The sequence below is a fragment of the Raphanus sativus genome, chromosome 8, assembly GCF_000801105.2.
Source record: "Raphanus sativus cultivar WK10039 chromosome 8, ASM80110v3, whole genome shotgun sequence".
Classification (NCBI taxonomy): domain Eukaryota; kingdom Viridiplantae; phylum Streptophyta; class Magnoliopsida; order Brassicales; family Brassicaceae; genus Raphanus; species Raphanus sativus.
Genome location: NC_079518.1, coordinates 4,660,577 through 4,684,761, shown reverse-complemented (window position 1 = coordinate 4,684,761; position 24,185 = coordinate 4,660,577). Strand labels below are relative to the sequence as shown.

At 37.3% G+C, this 24,185-nt stretch overlaps 5 protein-coding genes, 1 non-coding gene and 2 pseudogenes across 6 annotated transcripts; 4 read left to right on the top strand and 4 right to left on the bottom strand.

The window, feature by feature from the left end:
- The first annotated feature begins 3,602 nt into the window (after positions 1-3,602).
- Positions 3,603-6,127, top strand: LOC108818997 (uncharacterized). Its single transcript, XM_018591978.2, has 12 exons — positions 3,603-3,790; positions 3,874-3,935; positions 4,016-4,163; positions 4,275-4,345; positions 4,442-4,543; positions 4,643-4,732; positions 4,842-4,916; positions 5,101-5,133; positions 5,290-5,361; positions 5,458-5,520; positions 5,625-5,743; positions 5,836-6,127. The coding sequence occupies exons 1-12, from the start codon at positions 3,736-3,738 to the stop codon at positions 5,855-5,857; spliced, it is 912 nt and encodes a 303-aa protein (XP_018447480.1). The 5' UTR covers positions 3,603-3,735; the 3' UTR covers positions 5,858-6,127.
- Positions 6,128-6,680: 553 nt separating this feature from the next.
- LOC108819754 (putative F-box/kelch-repeat protein At1g27420) lies at positions 6,681-8,036 on the top strand. The gene is made up of 3 exons (XM_056991884.1): positions 6,681-7,085; positions 7,165-7,391; positions 7,489-8,036. Exons 1-3 carry the CDS (start codon positions 6,706-6,708, stop codon positions 7,860-7,862), a joined length of 981 nt encoding a protein of 326 aa, XP_056847864.1. The 5' UTR covers positions 6,681-6,705; the 3' UTR covers positions 7,863-8,036.
- Positions 8,037-8,401: 365 nt separating this feature from the next.
- Positions 8,402-10,157, top strand: LOC108821943 (uncharacterized). The gene is made up of 7 exons (XM_018594938.2): positions 8,402-8,556; positions 8,648-8,800; positions 8,911-9,129; positions 9,222-9,337; positions 9,425-9,588; positions 9,672-9,826; positions 9,919-10,157. The coding sequence occupies exons 1-7, from the start codon at positions 8,518-8,520 to the stop codon at positions 10,003-10,005; spliced, it is 933 nt and encodes a 310-aa protein (XP_018450440.1). The 5' UTR covers positions 8,402-8,517; the 3' UTR covers positions 10,006-10,157.
- A 314-nt stretch (positions 10,158-10,471) lies between these two features.
- LOC130498922 (ultraviolet-B receptor UVR8-like) lies at positions 10,472-12,420 on the top strand. The gene is made up of 7 exons (XM_056992765.1): positions 10,472-10,771; positions 10,845-11,006; positions 11,094-11,252; positions 11,329-11,487; positions 11,563-11,694; positions 11,779-11,943; positions 12,032-12,420. Exons 1-7 carry the CDS (start codon positions 10,576-10,578, stop codon positions 12,238-12,240), a joined length of 1,182 nt encoding a protein of 393 aa, XP_056848745.1. The 5' UTR covers positions 10,472-10,575; the 3' UTR covers positions 12,241-12,420.
- A 298-nt stretch (positions 12,421-12,718) lies between these two features.
- LOC130498921 (uncharacterized) lies at positions 12,719-14,761 on the bottom strand (annotated as a pseudogene).
- A 640-nt stretch (positions 14,762-15,401) lies between these two features.
- LOC108821535 (uncharacterized) lies at positions 15,402-17,329 on the bottom strand. The gene is made up of 3 exons (XR_008937646.1): positions 16,312-17,329; positions 15,936-16,226; positions 15,402-15,807 (listed from the first exon to the last, which is right to left on the bottom strand). It is a non-coding gene; the product is annotated as an uncharacterized LOC108821535 (transcript).
- A 445-nt stretch (positions 17,330-17,774) lies between these two features.
- On the bottom strand, positions 17,775-21,388 carry LOC108820949 (uncharacterized). Its single transcript, XM_056993292.1, has 15 exons — positions 21,253-21,388; positions 20,569-20,697; positions 20,315-20,462; positions 20,065-20,168; positions 19,863-19,964; positions 19,620-19,763; positions 19,440-19,534; positions 19,213-19,342; positions 19,006-19,110; positions 18,822-18,928; positions 18,697-18,748; positions 18,509-18,598; positions 18,319-18,403; positions 18,168-18,232; positions 17,775-18,052 (listed from the first exon to the last, which is right to left on the bottom strand). The coding sequence occupies exons 1-15, from the start codon at positions 21,304-21,306 to the stop codon at positions 17,957-17,959; spliced, it is 1,506 nt and encodes a 501-aa protein (XP_056849272.1). The 5' UTR covers positions 21,307-21,388; the 3' UTR covers positions 17,775-17,956.
- A 1,145-nt stretch (positions 21,389-22,533) lies between these two features.
- Positions 22,534-24,025, bottom strand: LOC130498804 (uncharacterized; annotated as a pseudogene).
- Positions 24,026-24,185: the final 160 nt, after the last annotated feature.

Sequence of the window (24,185 nt, the reverse complement as noted above, 5' to 3'; positions counted from 1 at the left end):
GTGCAAGGTGGTTGAAAGATACCCATTTTAAAAATACACTAGATCATGACCCGCGCGACCGCGCGGATTTTATTTTTATTTTTAACATATAACATATATTCTATAATAGTTAATACAATTTGGAGTTTGTGCTTTTCACATAATGTGTGGTTTTATATAATTTCGAGTTTGTCCAAAACGTATTGTTTAAGAACAATGTTAAAACTGTTTTTTTATTAATAGTTTTTTATTGGTGTATTAAAAATATACTGTATGGTGAAAACACTAATATAATATCAACCAATACTGTTGAGTTTCAAAAAAAAATATCAACCAATACTATTTGGTTTTGACATTGTGCTTTTTGGGAGGTTTTCTGAATGTTTTGTAAATGCCCAATGAAGAATACGAAAGCAAGTACTCATACACACATATTAGTGGGAGGAAATGAATATTTTCTAACCTATTAAGTTAGATATAATAAATACAAAATATCTTGACACTGAGTTTTTAAGTATAGTAGAATAAATTTGGAGAAGAGGGTTTTCCATATTCATAATTTTTCAAACCTGTCAATTTGATTGTGAATATCTGATTGTAACCAAGATTTTAGGCATAGTAGACTCAATTTGGTGAAGAGCTTTTCAAATAATCGATTTTTTAAAGTATAAATTGATGTTTCTGTTATTGAAATAAAAATATATGTTACTATATTCTATTTAGTGTATATTCAACACAAACCTCAATTATTTGAGCATCAAAGAAAATATATTTCTGATATCTTTAGTATTGAGTTTCAAAAGTTCTGTATTAAAGCTATTTAAAATTTAAGATTCATCAGTATTAGATGCCAAATAATTGTTTTTTAACTAAAAGAGGTTTTGTGTTTAAGATAATTATAGTTTGATGATGGGAGGAAACGTGTTCTTTAAGTTATTTGGTTAATTGAATCAATTGGTTTAGAAGATAACCAAACCGAGATAGTTAAAATTGTATAATGACAGGCTAAGGATTCGTGTAATAGTTGTATTTTTTTATCAACCTCTCGTATAATAATATTTATATTTTTAATAAAATGTGTAATATTTATTTTTATTTCTATCTATTTATATTTATATTTTGAAGAATTCAGACTCGTGTAATATTTATATTGGAGATATTTATTATATTCATTTGACTATAATAAAAGAGAGGGAGTGTTATATTTGTACTCTGATATAATATAAATATGATAATGTGAATATATTCTAACGAAAAGAATAGATATTTTGTTTAATAGATGTATATAATGTAAGACATAGATATTATAGTGGAGTTAAACGATAGATGGTTGATATTAAACTCTTTAAGGAAATATTTAAATGAAAGGTTAGACTAAGAATAATAATATGATGTCCAACTTAAAAAATCCATCTAGAAGAAGTTATAATGTTTCTGTTTTAATAAGATAGATGTGTAATATTAGTTGGAAACGAATGAGAATGTAGCCTGCATATATAACATAAGATTCGTGATAAAATCATATTGTATTGTTAAAAATATATGTATAACATAAGAGGAAATTGAATGTTAAAATAGAAAGTAGCCTTCGAATGTAGAGTGTAATGTATGATTCGGGAAACTACAGAATTGATTTTCCAGTTTTTGGAATTTATTTTTAGTTCAATTTTTTTGAGAAAAACTACTCCCTCTGTTTCATAATAAGTGTCACTCTGAGCTCATTTTTTTGTTACACAAAGAGTGTCACTTTACAATTCCAATGTAAATTATACTAACTTTCAGCTGAAAATTAATTGCAAACTGCATTGATTTTATAAATAATTTTATTTATCTAAAATACTATTGGTCAAAGAGGTATAATTAATTATAACTTACATATATTTCAACAACTTTCTTAATATGTGTGAAAAATGTCACAACGACACTCTTTAAAAAACGGAGGGAGTATTTATTAGAAGTGGAAAAGACAAGCATTAAAATATGTAGTTTAATTTAATTCTCAGTGGCATTGTAGTGTAAATAACATTGAAAATTAAGGAATATTTTATATATGTACTTTTGTTTTAATAAAGTAGATACAATAAATCGACTAATGATATGTTACGCGAGACAATAAAAAAAAAATTGTGGAGTCCAAAACTTTTTTAACAAATATAAATGGGAACATGAGACACAAAATGCATTATCTGTGACTCTTATATGTGCACATGCAATTGTGCCACTTCATCAACCAATAAAATGAGTATATTACTATTGCTAATTTGAATTAAAATTGTTTTAAGATAACACCTCCATTACATTGGCGTTTTTACTATATATCCTAGTCTACTATATAATATGGGTATAACAATGATTCATGAGAACTCATGCTACGTTGTTAATCAAATGATAAGAAGATCTAGGATGAGGACTTGATTAAAGCATACAAAGAGAAATTGTAACTCATTTGTGAATCAAGTGTCAATTTGGAAAGGATCATACGAGGGCTCTTTAGAGCATCAGTGTTCACAACTTTATTATTATTATTTTTTTCGCTTTTAAAATAAAAAAACGAACCAACAGAGAGTCACCACGTGGCAAACCTGTGACGACCCGATTTTATCCATACAAACCCCAACAAATCAAATTCGTCACTGTGCATTATTTTAATATATTTTTTTTTTGGAAAATTGTGTGAACTTTCCCATAAACTCTTGATAGGGAAGCTCTTATGTTGCTTTGGCTAGGAAGCGAGGGTTGAATACCATGAAAATGCAATGAAGAAGAAACTGGTAATCAATCGGTCGATTTTAAAAGATTGCGTCATGATAGTTAGTTGACAGAAGACTGAAGCTTTATCCCATTTTAGGATTTGTAGGGTGCCTCCAAGGTGGTTGATCCACTGTTTTTTTTTCCATTTTTTTTCATGTGACATTGTTTTGTTGTTTGTCGAAGGTAGTACACATTGGGTTAACGAACTCAATTGATTTGAATATTAAGGTTAGCTAAGAGGTCTCTTGCTTCCAGCATTTTATGTGTCAATGAGTAAAAATATTGGTTGAACATGTGTAACTAATAATTGTATTTTATTGATTTTATAAATAATTTGATTTATTTCAAATATTATTTGTTGAATATGTGTAATTAATAAAAAATTAAATATATTAAATCATTTTAATATGCGTAAAAAATATCAGAGTGAAACTCTTTATGAAACGGAAAGAGTAATAAGCTATGTCATCAAAAGATAGACATTTCATATTTTAATTAACTGGCTACACATACCCAGTTACCCAGTTCAGCTTCAATTTTCATTTTGGTTTTCAACTATTATTTAATTTTGGTTACGAATTTCAGTGAAAATGTGACTAAAATCAAACTAAATAGCAATGTGATTACACACACATATAGATAAAAATACATTGTACTCCAAATATTTTGTCCCAGTGTTACTGATTCGACTTTGATTAAATTGTTCGGTTCGATTTGTTCCGGTTATCGTAACATAAAAAAATCTGATTTAGAAAAAAAGGTTGGGAGGCGACCACGAGTCAGTAGGCTTTTTACCGCCGCGAGTTAAGGCAGTTGAATTTTGACCTTGATACGGCGTCGTTTACAAGCAAACTGGTAGCAAGCAAGCAAGCAAGCACGTAACTCTAAAAAAAAAAACAAAAAAAAAATATCAATTCATCCTCTTGAAACCTAAATTAAATTCGATTTGAGACGGAAAAGCTCAACGAGTCGCCGGCGGCGGAGTAAAAAAAAACAGTCGGAGCTATGGCGATGCAAACCGGAATCGGCTTATCAAGGATCTTTCTCTTAGCAGGAGCAGGTATCTAACTCAATTTCTCTCTCTCTCTCTCTCTCGTTGTGCTTCACTACTAAATGGATCTTCCCTATTTGTTGGATCGTAAGGTTATACTGGTACGATCATGATGAAGAACGGCAAATTATCTGATATATTGGGTGAATTGCAGGTAACTTTCATCAATTTTTGCTTTTTTGCTTTTCGTCTAATTGAAAAAATTGACTTTTTTGATTTGTTTGTTTGGATTAGTCACTGGTGAAGGGTATGGAGAGATCGGGAGAAGAGGGAGATTCTGATGTCTCCGATGCTATAGCTGCTCAGGTTCGTCGGTTGGCTATGGAGGTTCGACAGCTAGCTTCAGCAAGGCAGATAACCGTCATGAATGGTGTTTCTGGTGGTATGTTAAAAAAGATTGTGACTTTGTACTTATTCCGACATGTTCTGTCGGAGAATCTTTTTGTTTCATTATTTGTCTTTTTCTTTGTTTTTATTTTTGTGTGTGTGTCAGCAAACTTGCAAGCTCTTGCTGTTCCTGCTGCGGCGTTGGGAGCTTTAGGATATGGTTATATGTGGTGGAAGGTGAGGTTTAAGTTTTAGATGTGATTTTTTGTCATGTTAGATAAATTTCAAAGGGGGAACTGAAAAATGGTTGTGTTTGTTCACACTGGTGGTTAGGGACTCTCTTTCACTGACCTTATGTATGTGACTAAAGCCAACATGGCTACTGCTGTGGCTAACTTGACTAAGAATCTGGAGCAAGTTTCTGCCACCCTTGCGGTGAGTCTTCTTTTTGTTTACTGATACTGTTTCTGCCTTCTGGTTATATTTTAAGCGGTAGCGATAGATAGAGTTGGATCATAATCATTTGTTTTTCAGGCTGCAAAAAGGCATTTAACGCAAAAGATTCAGAATATGGATGATAAGGTAGAGCAGCAGATTGATCTCTCCAAGGAAATCAAGAACCAGGTATGACTTTACGATATAGAAATGTTTTGTCTTTTAATTGTGATGTATATGTAGTATGTGTTGAAACAGTCTTGGACCAACGAAATGTGATTTTGGTTATGCTGAACAGGTCACCTTGGCTCGTGGGGATATCAACTCGCTTGAGAGTGAGTTGCAGTCATTGAATGATTTGATTAGTGGTCTGGTGAGCCTTTTTAAGTTGTATGAACGGTGCTGACGATCGCTAGCTATATAATAAAAAATGATTGTTAGTCGTCAAATACTTAGTCTTTGAGTTCATATCAGGAGTTAGAATTCTCCATTCTAGCATTTCTTTTTCTTTTGGTATCTCTTCTAATGATTTATTGTCCTGTAACGTTCTTTTGCAGGATGGGAAGTTGGACACGCTGGAATACAAGCAGGTACATTTATCTTTTATGCTCCATCCTTACAAGTTACAACTGTGGAGATGAATTTTAATTAGCAGGCATCATTAGCATTTGAAAATCATGATTTGTTGATAGAATCACCACGAATTGGTAACGTAGTGCTGACTCTGTTTGTCTTTATGGTGGCAGGATGTTACAAATGTTTGCATGCTACACTTGTATAACTATTTTGGGGGCAAGAGCACAAAACTACCTGACATGGTAGGGCTTCTCTTTAATCGATTTCATCCCTCTATATGTCTGTATTAACATTGCGTTGATCTGATATTATTCCCTTTATCAACTTCAATCTTACAGGAGCAACTTCAACTTCCTGTAAACCAGAAAGCTCGTAATTTACTTGGAGATGTTGGAACCAAGGTGTCTTTTCTTATTTGAGAACTCGTCTCACCTTGAAATTACTCAAGTTAAAAGGGAAACTTCTTCGTTTGCTGATTCACAATACTTCGTGCACTCTGTTGCAGGGGCTGAAAAACTTTGCTGAACAACTGCTTATAAGCAATGACGCAGAGGGAGGAGCAACCACGGTGAGAAGAATTGGTATAGCCAAGGCCAATGACAAGTCTAGGCCAGTGTTATCAAGGTCTGATGTATTTGCAAAGCTTATGTATCTCTCCTGTGAATTTTGATATTAAATATATATATAGAGGCGTGACAGAGGGAATGTGAATGCAGGGTTACTTCAGCTGGGTGTTGATGTGGAAGTTTCCTGATTGTGGTTAGCTTGCGGGATGTATATAACAACAAAACTCTTATACAAAATTGTCTCGTGAGCTCACGGTAGAAAAGGCTCTCTTATATTTATATTCGTTGGCTTGGTTTGTCTCTCCTCCCCTCTAAACTATGTCTGGTTTGTACTTTGGGAGTATTTACTCGAACTTGGAGTTTGTTTATTGACATGGGCATGTGTTGTGTCCGCTTTTTTGGACCTTTGAAGCAAATAAAATAAAGTTGATGTGGAGGATTAGTGTTACCTGCCCATGTGATGTGAGTGGGCAATACAAGCCAAGTTAAGATAAATTATGTGAGTGGGCAATACAAGCCAATTCGAAGAATTTGGTATTCTGGTTTAAGTAAAAGCTTTCATTGACAGACATTTACCCTAAAAATTAGCTATTTAAGTTTTCTTAATTTATTTATGAAAATCATGATAATATTTGAAATTTCAATTAATTGTTTTTATTAATAGTTAAATAAACTGAAAATATTCTATTTAAATGTTTGAGTACTGAAAATAGCTTTATGTTTTATTAAATCTGATTTTTAATCATATAAACTAAAATATTATAAAAGATAAATGTATTATAGTTTTTGATATAAAATTGTATAAAACCTATAAACTGAATCAAATCAAAGTAGATATGGTTTTAAATTTTAATATGGTAATTAAATTTTATAAATGGAAATAACAAAAGTTGTCAAAAAAACGGAAATAACAAAAACCTATAAGACCAAACCAAAACAGGACCTGAACAACCCTGCTTATTTATATATATCAAAGCTTTACATTAAGCTAATGATGCAAATCGTGAAGGACAAGTAACAATGGTGGAGTCGTCGTTAATACCCGGCTTGGTGGACAACGTAGCAGAGCTGTGCCTCTCCCGAGTCCCGCGCTCTAGCTTTCAGATCATATCTCAGGTGTGCTGGCGATGGAGAAGGTTCCTCCGGAGCGAGCATTACGCGGCCGTTCGAAAGTTGACGGGATCGGTAGAGGAGTTAATGTGTGTTCTAGTGAGTTTCGAGTCCTGGGAAGTTTACGACGGCTCGGGTAACAAACTGGGGTGCATCCCTCCCGTCCCTGGGCCTTTGAAGGTACGTTCCGGCCTCGTGGTGAGCGATGGTGGAAAGATCGTGTTCATCGGTGGAAGATATAATAAAACTGCTTCGGCCGATGTTTACGAGTTCAATCCTGCAACTAACAGGTCTGAATCTCTCTGATCAATTTTGTTTATGACATTAGGGTTTCTATTCTTAGTGGTTCTTGTTTGTTGATAAAAACAGGTGGAGAAAACTGGCAGACATGAACGTACCGCGTTACAGCTTTGCATATGCTGAAGTGGAAGGCCTTTTGTATGTGATCCGAGGTTACTCTACAGATGATGATAGCATTCTCAACGCGGAAGTATACAACCCTAAAACTAACCAATGGGGCCTCATGGATTGTCCATACCGTCCCAACTTTATTCCTGCCTTCGCATTCTCCTTCAATTCCAAACTCTTCGTTGTAGGTGGGATTAATAAGAGACAGCTGAAAGTATATTATATATAGATTCCAAGTTAAACTTTCTTACATAATTTGATAATTATCATCTTTCTTTTTTTCAGGCAAGAAATCAAGGTTCATTGACATATATGACCCCAGAAAGAAGACTTGGGAAGAGTTAGACTCGGGGCAAACACTGGATGTGTACTCCTACACTGTTGTTAGCAACAAAGTGTATTTCTTTGACCATAACAAGCCGGGACTGGGAGCGTTTGATCCAGACAAAAATTCTTGGAGCTCTGTACTAGATGTGCCTTCTAGGAATGAGCATGGTTTAAGGTTCTGTCTAGGGCAATGGAACAATAAGGTTACCCTGTTTCCAATGGGATCTGAGGCCTTAAGTGGTGACCTTGTTGAAGAGGACGCGTCCAGGTGGAGAGCCACACCAATTATACTATCTGGTTATCACGCCACCAGTGTTCTCATCAACTTTTGAGTTTGCAAAATGTGTATAACGTTTTGGGGTTGTTAGCTTTGTGGTTAGCCCTCAGCTCTGTCAATGATACATCTAATCTATTAAGAAGGGCTCTCTTATATTTATATTCGTTGGCTTGGTTTGTCTCTCCTCCCCCTAAACTATGTTGGTTTGTACTTTGGGAATATTACTTGAGCTTGGAGTATGTTTATTGACAGGGGCATGTGTTGTGTCCACTTTTTTGGACCTTTGAAGCAAATAAAATAAAGTTGATGTGGAGGATTAGTGTTACCTGCCCATGTGATGTGAGTGGGCAATAAAAACCAAGTTGAGATAAATTATGGTTTCAGTGATTTATCTAGTCATCATATTTTATATACAGTTCCAGGGTTTTTTGCAACTCAGAGAATAAAACAAATCGATCGTGGTTTTTACAGTTAATGTGTACTATAGAACATTTTTTATTATTGAAAAAAGACAAGGAAAGGAAAACTTTTTTAATATTTGAGAAAAGAAAACAAATCGACCGTGATACGATTCTGTCGTCCACTATCTTTATAAAATTCAATTTAAATGACAGTGGTTTTGATACACTGTCATCGTTGGCTTATTTCCACTCTTCTGCGAATTGCAACTTGTGGTAAAAAATACTTGCGTAGCTCGAAGATCCTCCTGAATGGGTTCTCTCAACTTGCCTCACGCTTCATCGTTCAAGGTTCTTTCTCTAATATTTTTTTCTTCTAATTTGCAAAATCCAGATCAATTTATATCATCACGATAAATTCATTATTTTGGTGTGTAATCAGGGAGGAAGTGAAACGTTTCTCCGGAATGTTCTTGAAAGTATACTGAAAACGTATTTGATGAAGAATCCGACAGTGAAGACGATATGGGAACTAGTTCAGTCGATGGACAACGAAAAGATATGCTACGATCACTTCACTTTCAGGACATTTAAGGTATAACTTTTACTCTTGTAGATTTGGTGAAACTAGTTGTGCAAATTGATCTTTATTTTTTTTAGAAAAAAAAATTGATCTTTACTCTTTGGGGGTATTCTTATTTTTAGGTAGATGGTTATGGAATAGATTCCTTGTCGAGTTTTTTCATGGATTATGGATACAAAATTGGAGGCGAACTTGAATTTTCAAAGAACAAATCAAAAGTTAAATGGTTTTCTCCTCCGGATGTTCACGTCCCTCATGACGGTCACGGTCTAACCAACGGCCCCTTGCCACGAATCGTTATAGCTGAGGTTCTTCTGGACCAACTAAGCCCTGAATCACAGGTATTAATTAATGTATCTCTTGCCTAATATTGTTATTATATGTTTTGAGATATCAATCCTTGATATTTTGTCCTAATTTATGGTTTAATTAGGGGATAATAAGAAAGTACTTGAAACCAGAAGGTGGTAAGCAAGCGGTTCTGTCAAGTACTTTGGGGTCCTTAATATGGGAGAAGCCTACATGGACCGACTTCAAGCAACTCGCAAAGTATATGTTATAACTTTCTAATCAATAACCAAATATCTTTTTACAGTTAACACTTCTGAATTGTATATATTTGTGTGAATGGTAAAGAGAAAACGAATTTGCGGCATGGACGCTTATCAACGGCTACACAATGAACCATCTTGCATTTTCGGTTCATCGATTCAAACACAAGTTCAGTGACATTAAGTTCATCAAACAGTATCTTGAAGAAAAGGAATTCAAACTTAACACTGACGGGGGAGTTATCAAAGGTTTGTTTTACTTATTATCCTTATGAACATGGCTTTTTATTATATTAACCAATATTTAATTGGAATGAAAAATATTATTTCAGTGAATCAAGATGGTCTACTGTTACAAGTCTCGTCGATGTCGGACAAACTTGCGGTTGAATTTGCTGAGGGAGTAACTGAAACAATCCCGGCTTCTTACATTGAGTTTACTCAACGTCTAGTTCTTCCACAGTTCAAAGATGTGCCGTTTGATGAGGTAATGAAAATTGAAACGAAACTTATTAAATAAATAAGCTTTTCACGCTGTTTTATATTAACCAGCCATTGCTCATCTTCTTGGTGATACAGATTAAAGAGTTTCATAGACGTGAAGCCTTTGAGCTTGATAACGCCAGCAACATAATGGAAAGTACCCGTTTCACAGCACCAGTGTAAAACAAGACTTGTCTTGCTGGGCTCAGTAGTATGCCAAATGTGTGCATGTATTTGTGTGTTTATGTATGAGTGAGCTTGTGACCTTGATTCCGATCGGTAACAATAATGTATAATCGTGGAATGGCAGAAAATATAATTAAGTTATGAAATAATTTAAAATCTACATAATTAAAATAACAGAATAATTTTTAATTAGTACGATTGATAATTTTGCATAACTATGGCGTGTTAATTAACTAAACTAAAATTTAACTTATTTTATACATCAATTTATTTATCATAAAATATTAAAATATTGGTAATTAAGCGTGAAATAATGTGCGTTGTTATACATTAATTATTATTTTTTTTATTTTTTTGGCTCAAAATACATTAGTTAATATATCAGGTCCTTTGAAATCAATTTTACTTCAGACAAAAACCTAATCACTTCAGGCAGTTTGGTTCAAGTTTAGTCGTTAAGTCAATTGCTAAACGACAAAAGCAGGCCAGTAACGAGATTTCTCTCAATCACTGTCTTTCCGACCAAAACCATCAATTCAAAGAGACCCAGGTTCCTCCGTCAAAGAAATGGCCGAACTCAACAGGACTCCAGCTCAGGACGAAGAAGAGCAAGAAGTATGGAGCTGGGGGGCAGGTACGGACGGCCAGTTAGGGACTGCCAAGCTGCAAGACGAGCATCTCCCTCAGCTTCTCTCGCTGACGTCACTTCCTTCTATATCGATGCTCGCCTGCGGCGGCGCTCACGTCATCGCCTTGACTTCTGGTTAGACTCCGATTTAAGGAATGTCAAATTGACTAACTTTTATATATAAAGTCTGCTCCTTTATCTCTTGCAGGTGGTAAGGTGTTCACATGGGGAAGAGGAAACTCTGGTCAATTAGGACATGGGGACAACCTCAACACTTATCTTCCAAAGCCACTCTCTTTCTTCCACGACGACGACGACTATGTTATATCTCAAGCTTCAGCCGGATGGAGCCACTCTGCTTTTGTTTCAGGTTTAACTTTTTAAAAAATGATGTTTTGTAACTCTGCTTAGGAGACAAAAAGAGATTGATTGATCTCCCTTTTTTGTGTGATTGTAGATTCTGGTTGCCTTTTTACATGTGGGAATGGTTCGTTTGGTCAGCTTGGTCATGGTGATAACATGTCACTTACCTCTCCAGCGAAAGTCTCTTACTTTGTTGATAAGTGTGTGAAGATGGTAGCTTGTGGTATGCGGCATTCACTTGTCTTGTTCGCAGGTAAAAACAAACATCTGATTCACCGGTTTTGCAAGAAAAAATGTTTCTCCGTTTGATTTATCTTTGCGTTCTTCAGGGAATCAAGTTTGCGGATTCGGATCTGGAAAACGAGGACAGCTTGGCGTCTCATCAGACACAAAAAAATCAGTTAATCTCCCATGTGTTGTCTCTGGACTAGAAGATGTTGAGGTTGTTCGTATAGCAGCAAATGGAGATCACAGTGCAGCTATATCTGGTTGGTTAATCCTTAAAAGTCTCTCTCAAGTCTCATATATTTGTTAAACCGGGGTCTTCTGATGTGCTTGACCAGCTGATGGACAGTTGTACACTTGGGGAAGAGGATTCTGTGGTAGCCCTGATGTTCAAACCCCTAAGTGTTTGCATTCATCTCAATCTTTCAGAGAAGTTGCTTTAGGATGGAATCATGCTTTACTTCTAACCGGTAATTTCTATTGTTGATGCATCAGTAACTTCCATTAGCTCTCACTGAACTCATTCCTCTGTGTTATGGGACTTGTTGAAACAGTTGATGGCAAAGTGTTCAAGCTTGGTAACACTCTTAATAAACAATCGGAGAAGCAACAGCTGCGAGAAGATTCCTCTGAAACTCTCTTGGAGAAAGTTCCCGGTTTTGATGGAGTTGAAGTTCTGCAAATTGCAGCAGGAGCAGAGCATTCTGCTGCTGTAACAGGTAAATGAGGAGGGAGGGGGACATTTCATCTCTTTGTTTATACAGACTTTCTGAGTTAAAAAAAACAACCTGTGAATATGCATTGCAGAGAGTGGAGAAGTTCAGACATGGGGATGGGGTGAGCATGGCCAGCTAGGTCTTGGAGACACCAATGATCAGAACAATCCTCAACTGGTGAGCCTAGGAAGTATAGACATGCATGCGAAAGATATCAAAGTATATTGCGGAAGTGGTTTTACCTATGTAGTAAGGCGAAAACAACAGCAGCTTTCTTCTTCTTCACCAACATCATCATAGAATATAGATGTATTATAATCTAAAGTTTGTAACCATTATCAGTGCAAGAATTCAATTATTTGCATGATTCTCGTCAGAGGAAACATAATGGGTGTTGTATCATTTCAAATGATGGAAAATTTGAGATATACAGATTTTCCTTACTTTATTGTTTAGTAAAAGATATAAAAAAAAAAACTATCTACTGCTTGCCTTGGCTACCTAACTCTACATGAAAGTGAAAATCCACCGTAAGTGACAATGGGTCTAAGTGGGTGAACATTCCACTGGCCATCAATAATAAACTTAATCTGCGGTGACAATGCAGATGCTGTGTTGATTAAATGATCTAACCTCATATCTTCGAGGATATAGCGCTTCAGCGATACTGGTACAATGCCCGAAGCTACCAGTACAAAGACCGGTTCACAAATCCAAGAAAGAAGACTAGAACGAAACCACATAGATAATCAAACTACAAGTATAATAAGATCCCTACTGATGAAAATGATCATACTGATGGCCGCAAAAGTTCATACATAGCAAAAGAGCAATTCACAAAAGTTCCAAACTCCGAGATAAGGCTGAGTTATAGCGGAAAACAAGGAGAGACCGCACGCACTCAAAAGCCATAAAAGAGGTAGCAAAGCTAAGACGCAACACTAACATTAGAGTCTTGGTGGTTGTTGTTGTTGTTGTACGAATGGCCATTTCCTCCACCACCACCACCACCACGTCCCCTTCCTCTGTTGTTGTAATAGCTCCTTTGGTACCCGTTTCCACCGGCATTATCATAAGATTCAAACCTCCCATTCGAGTATCCACCACCACCTCGACCTCCGCGGGGGGCATTGGAATGGCCTCGTCTAGCACCTCTATGACCTCTCTGGTTCTGGTGGGATCCACGAGGCACATACTGTTGTTGTTGTTGATAATCTCTCTTTGACCTCCCTCCTTCCACCTGAGTATAGCCTTGTTCCTGCTGCCCCTGTACCACCTCTCCTTCCGTCACTACTGACTCATCCTTCAAACCCACAGAAAAATCATCAGATTCAGACTCGAGAAATCATCTAAAAGATACTTTTAGAGCTCCGGGATTACCTTTTGTTGCTCATATTGATCATTACCAACAGATTCTTGTACTTTGAAGTTTGACACGTCTTCCTGTAAACCAACAGGGAACATCAGTCTTGCTCAAAACAACACAAGGGACGGATTGTACGTTCTCTACATCACATAACGAGACTCTCAGAAACATCTCTTAAACATTCCCTACAGTGAAGACATATATAGTAACGATTCATAATCCACCACTCGCATGAACAAACCAGCGTACATTGACAAAGCCAAAACTTATTATAAACCAGGATGCACTTCTCTATCCTATCCAAACAACTTAGCCTACTGATGTTCTCATGCCACAAATGGAACTCCAATCTCACCCCAACTAAAGAAAAGAGACCACTAATCTCAACCTTCAGAACAAGTTAGCACTTTGCATCTCACAGAGCAATGAATCATATACATCAAAAGTGCAAACCTTTTGCTCATTATCAGCAGCGACTTGGAACGAACCGAAGTGACCAGCTTCCGCCGCTGCTTCAACCGGCGCCACAACCATCTCCGGTGTAATAGTGAAGTAATTAGACCCCATAATCTTCTTCACTTTCTCTCTCAACGCAGCATCTGAAAACACACACAAACTCAATAAACTAAAACCAAAAACTCAAAAACAAACGAAAGTCGGCATCTTTCTTTCTTACACGAAACGTCACAGTTAGACGCAATCTTCTGATCAGAGTTAGCCAACCAGAGCTTAGCATGCTCCACGCAACGCTCCAAAGCCTTCTCATGAGACAAACCCGAATCCGCAGGCCTAGACACCATCATCCCCCAGCTTCGAGATCAAGTCCAGATCTTTATCACACAGCAGATCCTCCGTGGACTCATCCGTAACCGTATCGTACACCAAACAGCACCCTCTCTCGTGCCTCCTCGTCATCATAACCGAAGCTAGCTCGCTCGCCGACCTCACGTCGAACAGCGACCCAAAGTACAACAGATTCACTAAATCCTCCAGCTTCTCCTCCTTCGGGGCCACGGCCGGGGCCTCCTCCTCCTCCGTGGTGGTGGTTTGATCGGGGGGAGGAGGAGCGTTGTGAGGAGCGGCGGTGGCGGTGGCGAGGGAGATTTCTTCGGAGACGGCGGAGGAGAGGGGAGAGCGGAGCTTGTCGAGCTCGTCGATGAGGACGAGGACGGAGGGTTTGGAGCGGAGGACTTCTTGCTGCTCCTTGTTTAGGGTTTTGCCGAGGGAGATGGATTCTTCCATTTGGGCGATTCGGTTGAGTTTCTTGCGGAGGGCGCGGAGGCGTTTGTTGATTAGGGCCATCACTGGTCCTTCTCCCGAGTCTGAGGAAGCTGTCGCGGTAGTTGCCATGGTTGGGTGAGAGAGTGAGTGACCACCGTTGAACAGCGGCGGTGGAGAAATGAGATGGTTTAGGGTTTTTTTGAGTGAGAGAGAAATGTGGATAGTTTTCTCGCTATGATATAATTGAGTTCTTATTTTATATTTGGATAATAATTGGATAGATTTACTCTTAATTTCTAGATTAATATTTAATACAGTAATTATTTATTTATCTAAGCAATCTCATTTTCAATTATTTAAACTTTGAGATTTTTTCTAAACTATTTTTTCGCGGATTAGATCTTCTTTTTTTTAATCAGTTTAGGAAATTCTTGGAAATGACAAACGAAAGTACACACAGATTATGCAAAATTATTTCTTACAGATGAAGACAAAAGGTTATACAACTGGACAAAAAATAAAAGTATGTTTCCAAAGGGATAGGTTTGACAACCCACTTTAAGGTGGACCGATGCTGAAACATTCGCTTACATGGGTCTATTATAGAGATATGCATAGTGGATAAGGTCATTAGTATGGTCCAATTTGATTTTTCAGGTTAGTGATGGGTGAATATTTGTATTTCTTTGAAGTGTATGTGTGCGAGTCGTTGTAGGAGACTTCGACAAATATGAATTAGATTTCCTGTACATTGAGTAACATGGTGTTCTAGCGTTTACATGTATTATAATTTTTCAAGTTACTCATTTTACTTCGTCAAAAAAAAAAAAAGATACTCATTTTCATTTACTAGTAACTGTGAGTCTGTGATGTATATAAAACAACAACAGCAATGCGAATGCATGCTCACGCAAATTAACTCATAAAATCCAAATGTTATTTTACAAAGAAATTGCTTATTTACAACAGCAACAACAAAAAAAATCGATCTGCATCCCCGAATATAATGTATTTATGTATTTTATATTATCAAAACTTTTATTGTTTTTTGTATATCAACTCTTTACTAAAGAGCAAGCAATGCTCAAGTACCATGAATCTTGTACCAACTACCAACTCTGATTATCTTCTAGACTGTTTTACAAGGTTCATATCATAATGCTTCACCAATCACTCACCTTACAAGTTACAATAAGACAATCACTCACTACTAGCTAATGTCTTTGCTCTCTAGTATTTGGTTTGCAATGTATCCGCAAAACTCTTTTGCCACTGGAAAACTTAACCAACAAGACAAATGTTCATTAACTAAACATTATGAGAGAGCTTCAAGCAGATAAAAATGATTGCAACTACTTATTAGGAAAACACTACAACAATATGGTATATAATAATAATATGTACTCACGTCTAGAGGCTAGCACAGGAAGGTACTAAAACGACATGCAACGTTCCATTGTTAGGAGGAAGTTGCAAACGAAGGGGAAACAGCTTGCTGCCGTCTACTGGACTGCGAGTGCACACCACAGCATCCTCCAAGCACGTTTCTTCTCGCAGCGTCCGAGTCAGCTCCGCCACGCTGTTTCCTTTAAACGTGAAAGCATATCCAACGGTTGATTCGTCCTCCACGTGTCCTTCCTCGTCAGCGACGTGGTAGTATATCGTTCTCTCCATCCGATTTCGGTGGAGACACAACCGACTGATCAAAATCAAAACTCGTGTCAAGATTGTAATTTCAAACAAAATTGTGAGGGTGTCTTAAAAAATATAAAAAAGGTACTCACATTTTGATCAGATGTCAGTGAAAGAGAGGACGGAGTGAGCTCTGTCTCCGCCGTGACTTGAGGATTGATCAGGAACTCTTCAACATCCCACGAGATGGAATCCTGAGTAGCTGACAAATGATCGTGCGTGACTGAGTTTCTCCACGGAGGAAGTCCACCGTGAGCTCTTAGATAGTTACCGTAACTGGTCCTGAGCTTGATCTTGGATCCTTCTCTCACCGGTTCCCACTCAACAGACGAGTCGAGAGGACTCGGGTTTAACTGAGACACTTTCTTGCCTGTAGCTCCGAGCAAGAACCGCTCGTTTGAAGCGGTTAGGTATTTACCGTAACAGCTTTTAAGACGGATTACATTGTATGAATCGCGAACCGGTTCGACGGTCCAGCTAGAGTTTTTGGTTGAACCGTTTCTGTTTTGAGTCACGGTTTCTTCGTTGTCGTCTGCTGATAGATACTTGTTGTTGTGGCTGTTACGGATTCGAATAGTTTTAGCTTTCTGGAAAAACTCCATTTCTGATGCTATATCGTTTTGGTTGAAGCGGCTCGTCTTCTGTAAAAAGCAAAGAAAGACTAATGAGTGGGGAATATGTAAGAAGAAGTGAAGATGTGGTCTGTGTATTTATATGTGTATCGGCTTTTGTGGTTAAGCGGACGGATACGAACACGGGACTGGTTAGTGATGTAAAGTAAGCTAGAAAAGTCATGCTTTGCTGTCCGGACTTTACCGCGTTTTAATTCCTATGTCAGCACAATATATAGGCTAGAATGTTCTGTTAGCGTTCAGAACGTGTTGCTTCGCGTGTTTGTAACGAGTCTCACGATTTCAATGCACAATGTTTACGTTTCTGGATTTGCAAACTTCCAATCATGAGGAAGAATCAGTGGCGATAATCCCAAGACACCAACTATATTTTAACATGTGTTTCAGACCAATATCAGAATATTAACATTTCTTTTGGTTTCAGGACTAAAATTTATAAATATTCTAAGAGCATCCGCAACCCAGAACCAACGGTTCGATAACCAAAAACAACTTCTGGAATATTTTATTATTTTTTATTTTCTTCGTCTGAATTAAAAAATATTTTTTTTAAAAAAAAAATTGACCAATCGTGTATCGTCACGTGTAATGGAATCCACGAACAGTAACGAACTTGCGCATGAATCAGTACTTATTTACGGCCTGCGAAAGACTTATGGAAGACAGAAATCTTAAAAACAGAATATTATAATATTTTTTTTTCTTCTAAAAACATTGTTAAGAATTCCTGCCAACTTAGCGTTAGAGGTGCTCTAATGCTTTATAACTTTTGAACTTGGGAGTTAAATCTGAGAAGAAGCAAAATAAAGTTAGTATATAGTTGATAAGAAATATGCATCATGCTGAAAAGATGATCATGGAACCTCTACATTTTTCTATACAATTTATAAGCAATACATAACTAAATATCAATAATTTGAATCTTTGATCTTACGAGAATATGTCTATTATTCTTGGGTCTTTGGGGCAAACCGCAATTTACAGAGAATGTAAGGTCAATTTTTACATTTGACCTATGGCCATAACGAGTTAAATTATTTGTAACAAAGTGCAAAAGCATGTCAAAAGGATGACATGACGATGCTGTTTTTTTTTTTTTGTTCAGTCAATCAAACTTGAAATACGAAGATTCCAACGCCTTTGCTTTCTCACATGCAGTTACGGCAGCTTCTGTATTGCCTTCCATAACGTAACTCTTCTCCTGCTAGACCACATCAACGTTTCATAAACCGTATAATAAACAAATCATTCCATGTATACGTAAAAATGTATCCTGAATCAACAATTATGCACATATATATTGACGTGAGGAATACCAGCAAACGCCACAAGAAAGGAGCACCATCTCTCTGTTTTATTCTCCTCTCCAGTACTTTAATCGCTGCAACAAATTAAGTGTTCAAAATGCAGATCGTTAGCTGAGTAAACGAAAAACAAAGCTGAAGAATAGTGTTTTAGGGAATGTACCACTAGAAGATTTGCCGTTGAGTAACAACACTTTGTACCAGATTTCATTAAAAACATCCATCTGTAAATCCGATGCTCCAATCACCTAGTTTGAGTAGAAAAAGGAGGCCAGATATTTTCATGTATATTCTTCAATAAATATTGTTTTGAAAATTAATATATAGCTTACAAATGCAAGAACATGCACTACCTTATAATCAGCAGCGTCAAAGTCTGGACCGACCAGTTGTAGAGCTTTTTTGTAGTTGCCTTTCCCATATTCATTAACAGCTTCAGCAAGCTGATTTAAATTAAGAGAAACGATCTTATGACATGATAAAAGAACTCAAGTGGTCTAGCTAGTCACATAGTTATAAGTCAATATCAATAAGAACGGACCTGAATGGCTTTCTGCATCAACTGTTGTTTCTTCTTGCTCATATGAGATGTTCTGTTAGAATTAGACGAGTTAATAAACAAAACTTTCATTTGACTAATGTCACAAAAGTGAAAGAAGTACTAACCGGGACTTCAGGCCCTCGAGCAATAAATGTGCCAGTGAAGTGTTTCCAACTCTACTCAACGCCCAAATTATTGTAATATCAAAAAGCCACTCCTGATACCACATTGCCTGAACAATTGTAATCGCGCAAACTTTTAGAAGAAGTGCAAGTAAATGCAAGGCAAAACAGATGAATTACTACTTACTTGATCAGTCAAGCAGTTTGCAAGGATCTTCAGCCTGTCTAAAAACTCGTCTAGTTTATCGCGTGTGTCCAAGCGTAACAACAAACCAAGAGCATCCATATAGACCTGACATTCAATATTACATGTATAAGACATTAGATTGCTTATGGAAGTCCCATGTTCCTTTTTTTAAAAAAAAGGGGAAGAAACATGATAAGGGATACTTACATCTGTAGCAACAGCATCTTCTTTCTCCAGCTCTTTACACATTTGATGATCATATATTTCTTGTACCTTACTTAGAGGTGACCCTCCTTCCAAGTAACAAACAGCTACATGCCACCAATTATGCGAATACCTATTCAAATATTTGTTTATTTATTTATTTATCAAGTAGGTGGTTCCAGAGATGATCAGAAGATGTTTCTAAAGTTATTTGAAAACAGTTTTTATACCTTAAGGAAGAGCAAGAATCCCATGAAGGTGAGCATCCTTCCATGAACTCTACTGCTTCCTTGAAACGACATTCAGTTTGAAGAACATGACATAACTGTCCAAAACATACAAAATGTAAGGTTGCGTATGGATAAAAGGAAATATTACCAAAAGACAAGGGTAGTAAACGTGGAACTCACGCAATGATGAGCCCAAGAGTCGTTTTTGTTGATCTCATATCCTTTCCTAGCAGCTTTTTCAGCTTCTTCTAAATGTCCAAGCTCCAATAATGGGAATGCAAGCATACCATAAGCATAGTCTTGGTCTCTATTCTCCGGTATAATCTACCAAGTGATGTAAACAACAGATAATTGTAGCAAAGATTCCTTGGTTTTAGTTATAAATCACGCAGTAATAATCAGTTTGATCAACATGTGATGTACCTTCTCAAACAGAGGCAAAGAGAGATCAGGTCGACCCATGTAGAAACAGAGTATCTCTACTCTCTTCCAAGATAGCAAATCTCTGGGAAACTTTTTCAGTAACTGCAAACCATAAAGAGTTTACATGAGAGTTAGAATAACTGCTGGAGATCAAGCAGAACTACGAAGAACAAGAAGCCAAGAAGCCAAGAAACATCCTAACCTTAAAGTGCAACTCCAACGCCACGTCTTCGTCCATGTTGTCAGATATCAAGTAATTAACAGCCTTGAAAACTGCTTTCTCATACGGTGTGGCTCTCCCTAAAAGTAAAAACCAGATGAATTTTAGAGCTCAAACCACAATAAACTAATCGCTGATGATAGACAAATGATAGATATAGAGCATATTTCCTACACTTGGAGTTGGAATGAAACATAAACACTAAAGGAGAACAAGATATAGCTTACAAGATGAGTTTCTGCAGCTTTAACATAGGTTTTGGCTCTGGAAACGTCAGAGGAGATAAGGTAATGGGCAGCCAAAACGTTGCTCAAAACACAATCTTTATCATACAACGGTGCTTCAAGAATCACCTTCTTCTCTCTTCCATAGCCAAGAACCTTCATGAGACGTACAAAAGTGTCAAAAAAATAAAATAAAACGGCACTGACACAAAAGAGAAACGGTAGCAAAAGTATAAGCATACAGTTGAAAAGATAGACGAACCTGGTGAGAATAGGAGTTAATGGCAGCGATGCAATCATCTGAAGAGGTATTGACTTCATAACCCCACCAAACACTTCTGCGTTCCTTTTTGTACTCATGTATCTGACGTTCATCTTCTTTCTGTTGTACCTGAGATACCAAACAGAGTTTGCGCGTGAGGCTACTCGGCGAAAAAGAAAACAGAATTCTCTAGACAGAGTGATAATATGTGATGCAAGGATTTTTCCTTGGGTGACAAGTGACAAGACTTACATAGTTATATTTTCATCTTTCGGGGTGCAAAACACACCATTATCATATCAATAAAGGGCTACTAATCACACTTGCATAGTTTTTATTTTTGAAACTAACACTTACATAGTTACATAGTTATATTTCCGTTAATACCGTTTTAAAATTTCTGATTAATTTTTTTTTTAAACTAACACTTGCATAGTTACATAGTTATATTTCCGTTAATACCGTTTTAAATTTCTGATTAGCGACTAATCTCTCAGTTAGGCGACTGTACATAATGGCCTAAAGCCCTTGCTTCATGCATGAGACTTAAAGCAAGGATCGGTCATGCATTATGCATGCATCTGTTATTTCCGTATTACGGAACGTTGCAAGAACAAATAAGAAGGCAAATGAAATTAGCCAAAAGAGAGAGAACGACATCGTAACCGAAGAAAGATCACTTACCATGCATTTCAACGACATGGACACATCCTGAGTAACATAACATGCAGCCTTCATATTTGATCAATCTGCAGGATAAAACAAAAACTTGATTTTGCAGAAACTTGAGAAGTCCCGTTGGGTATTTATTGACTTTAGTATATGGCAGAGGAAGGGGGGCATAGCTTGTGGATATACACGAAGGAATTAATTTTTATATTGCATTGCTTTTGAAATTTCTGTAAATAGTGTATAGAAGTTTTATATTAATAAAACGTGGGAATAAGGAGGACTATTGCAAAAGAAGCAATTACTTGGAAAACGATACCATGAACCCGTACACTATCCAACCTCCAAAGCAACCCAATCTCCAGCACATCATGTGTAGGCATGGAATTATTCTTTTTTAGGCATGGCACGGCATGGAATTATTCATTTCTATTATATAATCTATAATCTATATATTATGTACAATAATATTACCTTTGTAGCAGCAAAGTATTTTCCCACACTAATTATTTTGATTTTTTGTAATATTAGTTGCAATAATATTACCATAAATGTTCAATTTTAATTTATTCCTTGCTATTTCTCATCTTCCTTTTTCATTCACTTAAGAGAAGGCTTAATTTACTGAAGGAACATTCCACCTAGATGGGGATAAGATTTAGGTATAACTAGATGAAAACAACTAAAGTGCTAGTGGTCTAATGGTACTATAAAAGTTTGTTTTTTATGCATTTTGGATTTAAATCACCTGTTGCACAAAAAAAAAGAGGATTCAAATCACCTTCCGAGAAAATGTTACTTTTTAAAACCAGAAGTTTAAATACTTAATTTCAGATATGTGAAAATTCTGGACATAAGATTTGGATTCGTGGTTGTAAAAATAGAATATATATATTTTTTTTTCAAAAAAAATAGAATATATTAAATTAGCACGAGGTCATCTGTATATTTGTTCAAGGCTTCAAGCCCAGTTTGGATAATACTATCTACTGCTTGCCTTGGCTACCTAACTCTAATGAAAGTGAAAATCCACCGTAAGTGACAATGGTCTAAGTGGGTGAACATTCCACTGGCCATCAATAATAAACTTAATCTGCGGTGACAATGCAGATGCTGTGTTGATTAAATGATCTAACCTCATATCTTCGAGGATATAGCGCTTCAGCGATACTGGTACAATGCCGAAGCTACCAGTACAAAGACCGGTTCACAAATCCAAGAAAGAAGACTAGAACGAAACCACATAGATAATCAAACTACAAGTATAATAAGATCCCTACTGATGAAAATGATCATACTGATGGGCCGCCAAAAGTTCATACATAGCAAAAGAGCAATTCACAAAAGTTCCAAACTCCGAGATAAGGCTGAGTTATAGCGGAAAACAAGGAGAGACCGCACGCACTCAAAGCCATAAAAGAGGTAGCAAAGCTAAGACGCAACACTAACATTAGAGTCTTGGTGGTTGTTGTTGTTGTTGTACGAATGGCCATTTCCTCCACCACCACCACCACCACGTCCCCTTCCTCTGTTGTTGTAATAGCCTCCTTTGGTACCCGTTTCCACGGCATTATCATAAGATTCAAACCTCCCATTTCGAGTATCCACCACCACCTCGACCTCCGCGGGGCAATTGGAATGGCCTCGTCTAGCACCTCTATGACCTCTCTGGTTCTGGTGGGATCCACGAGGCACATACTGTTGTTGTTGTTGATAATCTCTCTTTGACCTCCCTCCTTCCACCTGAGTATAGCCTTGTTCCTGCTGCCCCTGTACCACCTCTCCTTCCGTCACTACTGACTCATCCTTCAAACCCACAGAAAAATCATCAGATTCAGACTCGAGAAATCATCTAAAAGATACTTTTAGAGCTCCGGGATTACCTTTTGTTGCTCATATTGATCATTACCAACAGATTCTTGTACTTTTGAAGTTTGACACGTCTTCCTGTAAACCAACAGGGAACATCAGTCTTGCTCAAAACAACACAAGGGACGGATTGTACGTTCTCTACATCACATAACGAGACTCTCAGAAACATCTCTTAAACATTCCCTACAGTGAAGACATATATAGTAACGATTCATAATCCACCACTCGCATGAACAAACCAGCGTACATTGACAAAGCCAAAACTTATTATAAACCAGGATGCACTTCTCTATCCTATCCAAACAACTTAGCCTACTGATGTTCTCATGCCACAAATGGAACTCCAATCTCACCCCAACTAAAGAAAAGAGACCACTAATCTCAACCTTCAGAACAAGTTAGCACTTTGCATCTCACAGAGCAATGAATCATATACATCAAAAGTGCAAACCTTTTGCTCATTATCAGCAGCGACTTGGAACGAACCGAAGTGACCAGCTTCCGCCGCTGCTTCAACCGGCGCCACAACCATCTCCGGTGTAATAGTGAAGTAATTAGACCCATAATCTTCTTCACTTTCCTCTCTCAACGCAGCATCTGAAAAACACACACAACTCAATAAACTAAAACCAAAAACTCAAAAACAAACGAAAGTCGCATCTTTCTTTCTTACACGAAACGTCACAGTTAGACGCAATCTTCTGATCAGAGTTAGCCAACCAGAGCTTAGCATGCTTCCACGCAACGCTCCAAAGCCTCTCTCATGAGACAAACCCGAATCCGCAGGCCTAGACACCATCATCCCCCACAGCTTCGAGATCAAGTCCAGATCTTTATCACACAGCAGATCCTCCGTGGACTCATCCGTAACCGTATCGTACACCAAACAGCACCCTCTCTCGTGCCTCCTCGTCATCATAACCGAAGCTAGCTCGCTCGCCGACCTCACGTCGAACAGCGACCCAAAGTACAACAGATTCACTAAATCCTCCAGCTTCTCCTCCTTCGGGGCCACGGCCGGGGGCCTCCTCCTCCTCCGTGGTGGTGGTTTGATCGGGGGGAGGAGGAGCGTTGTG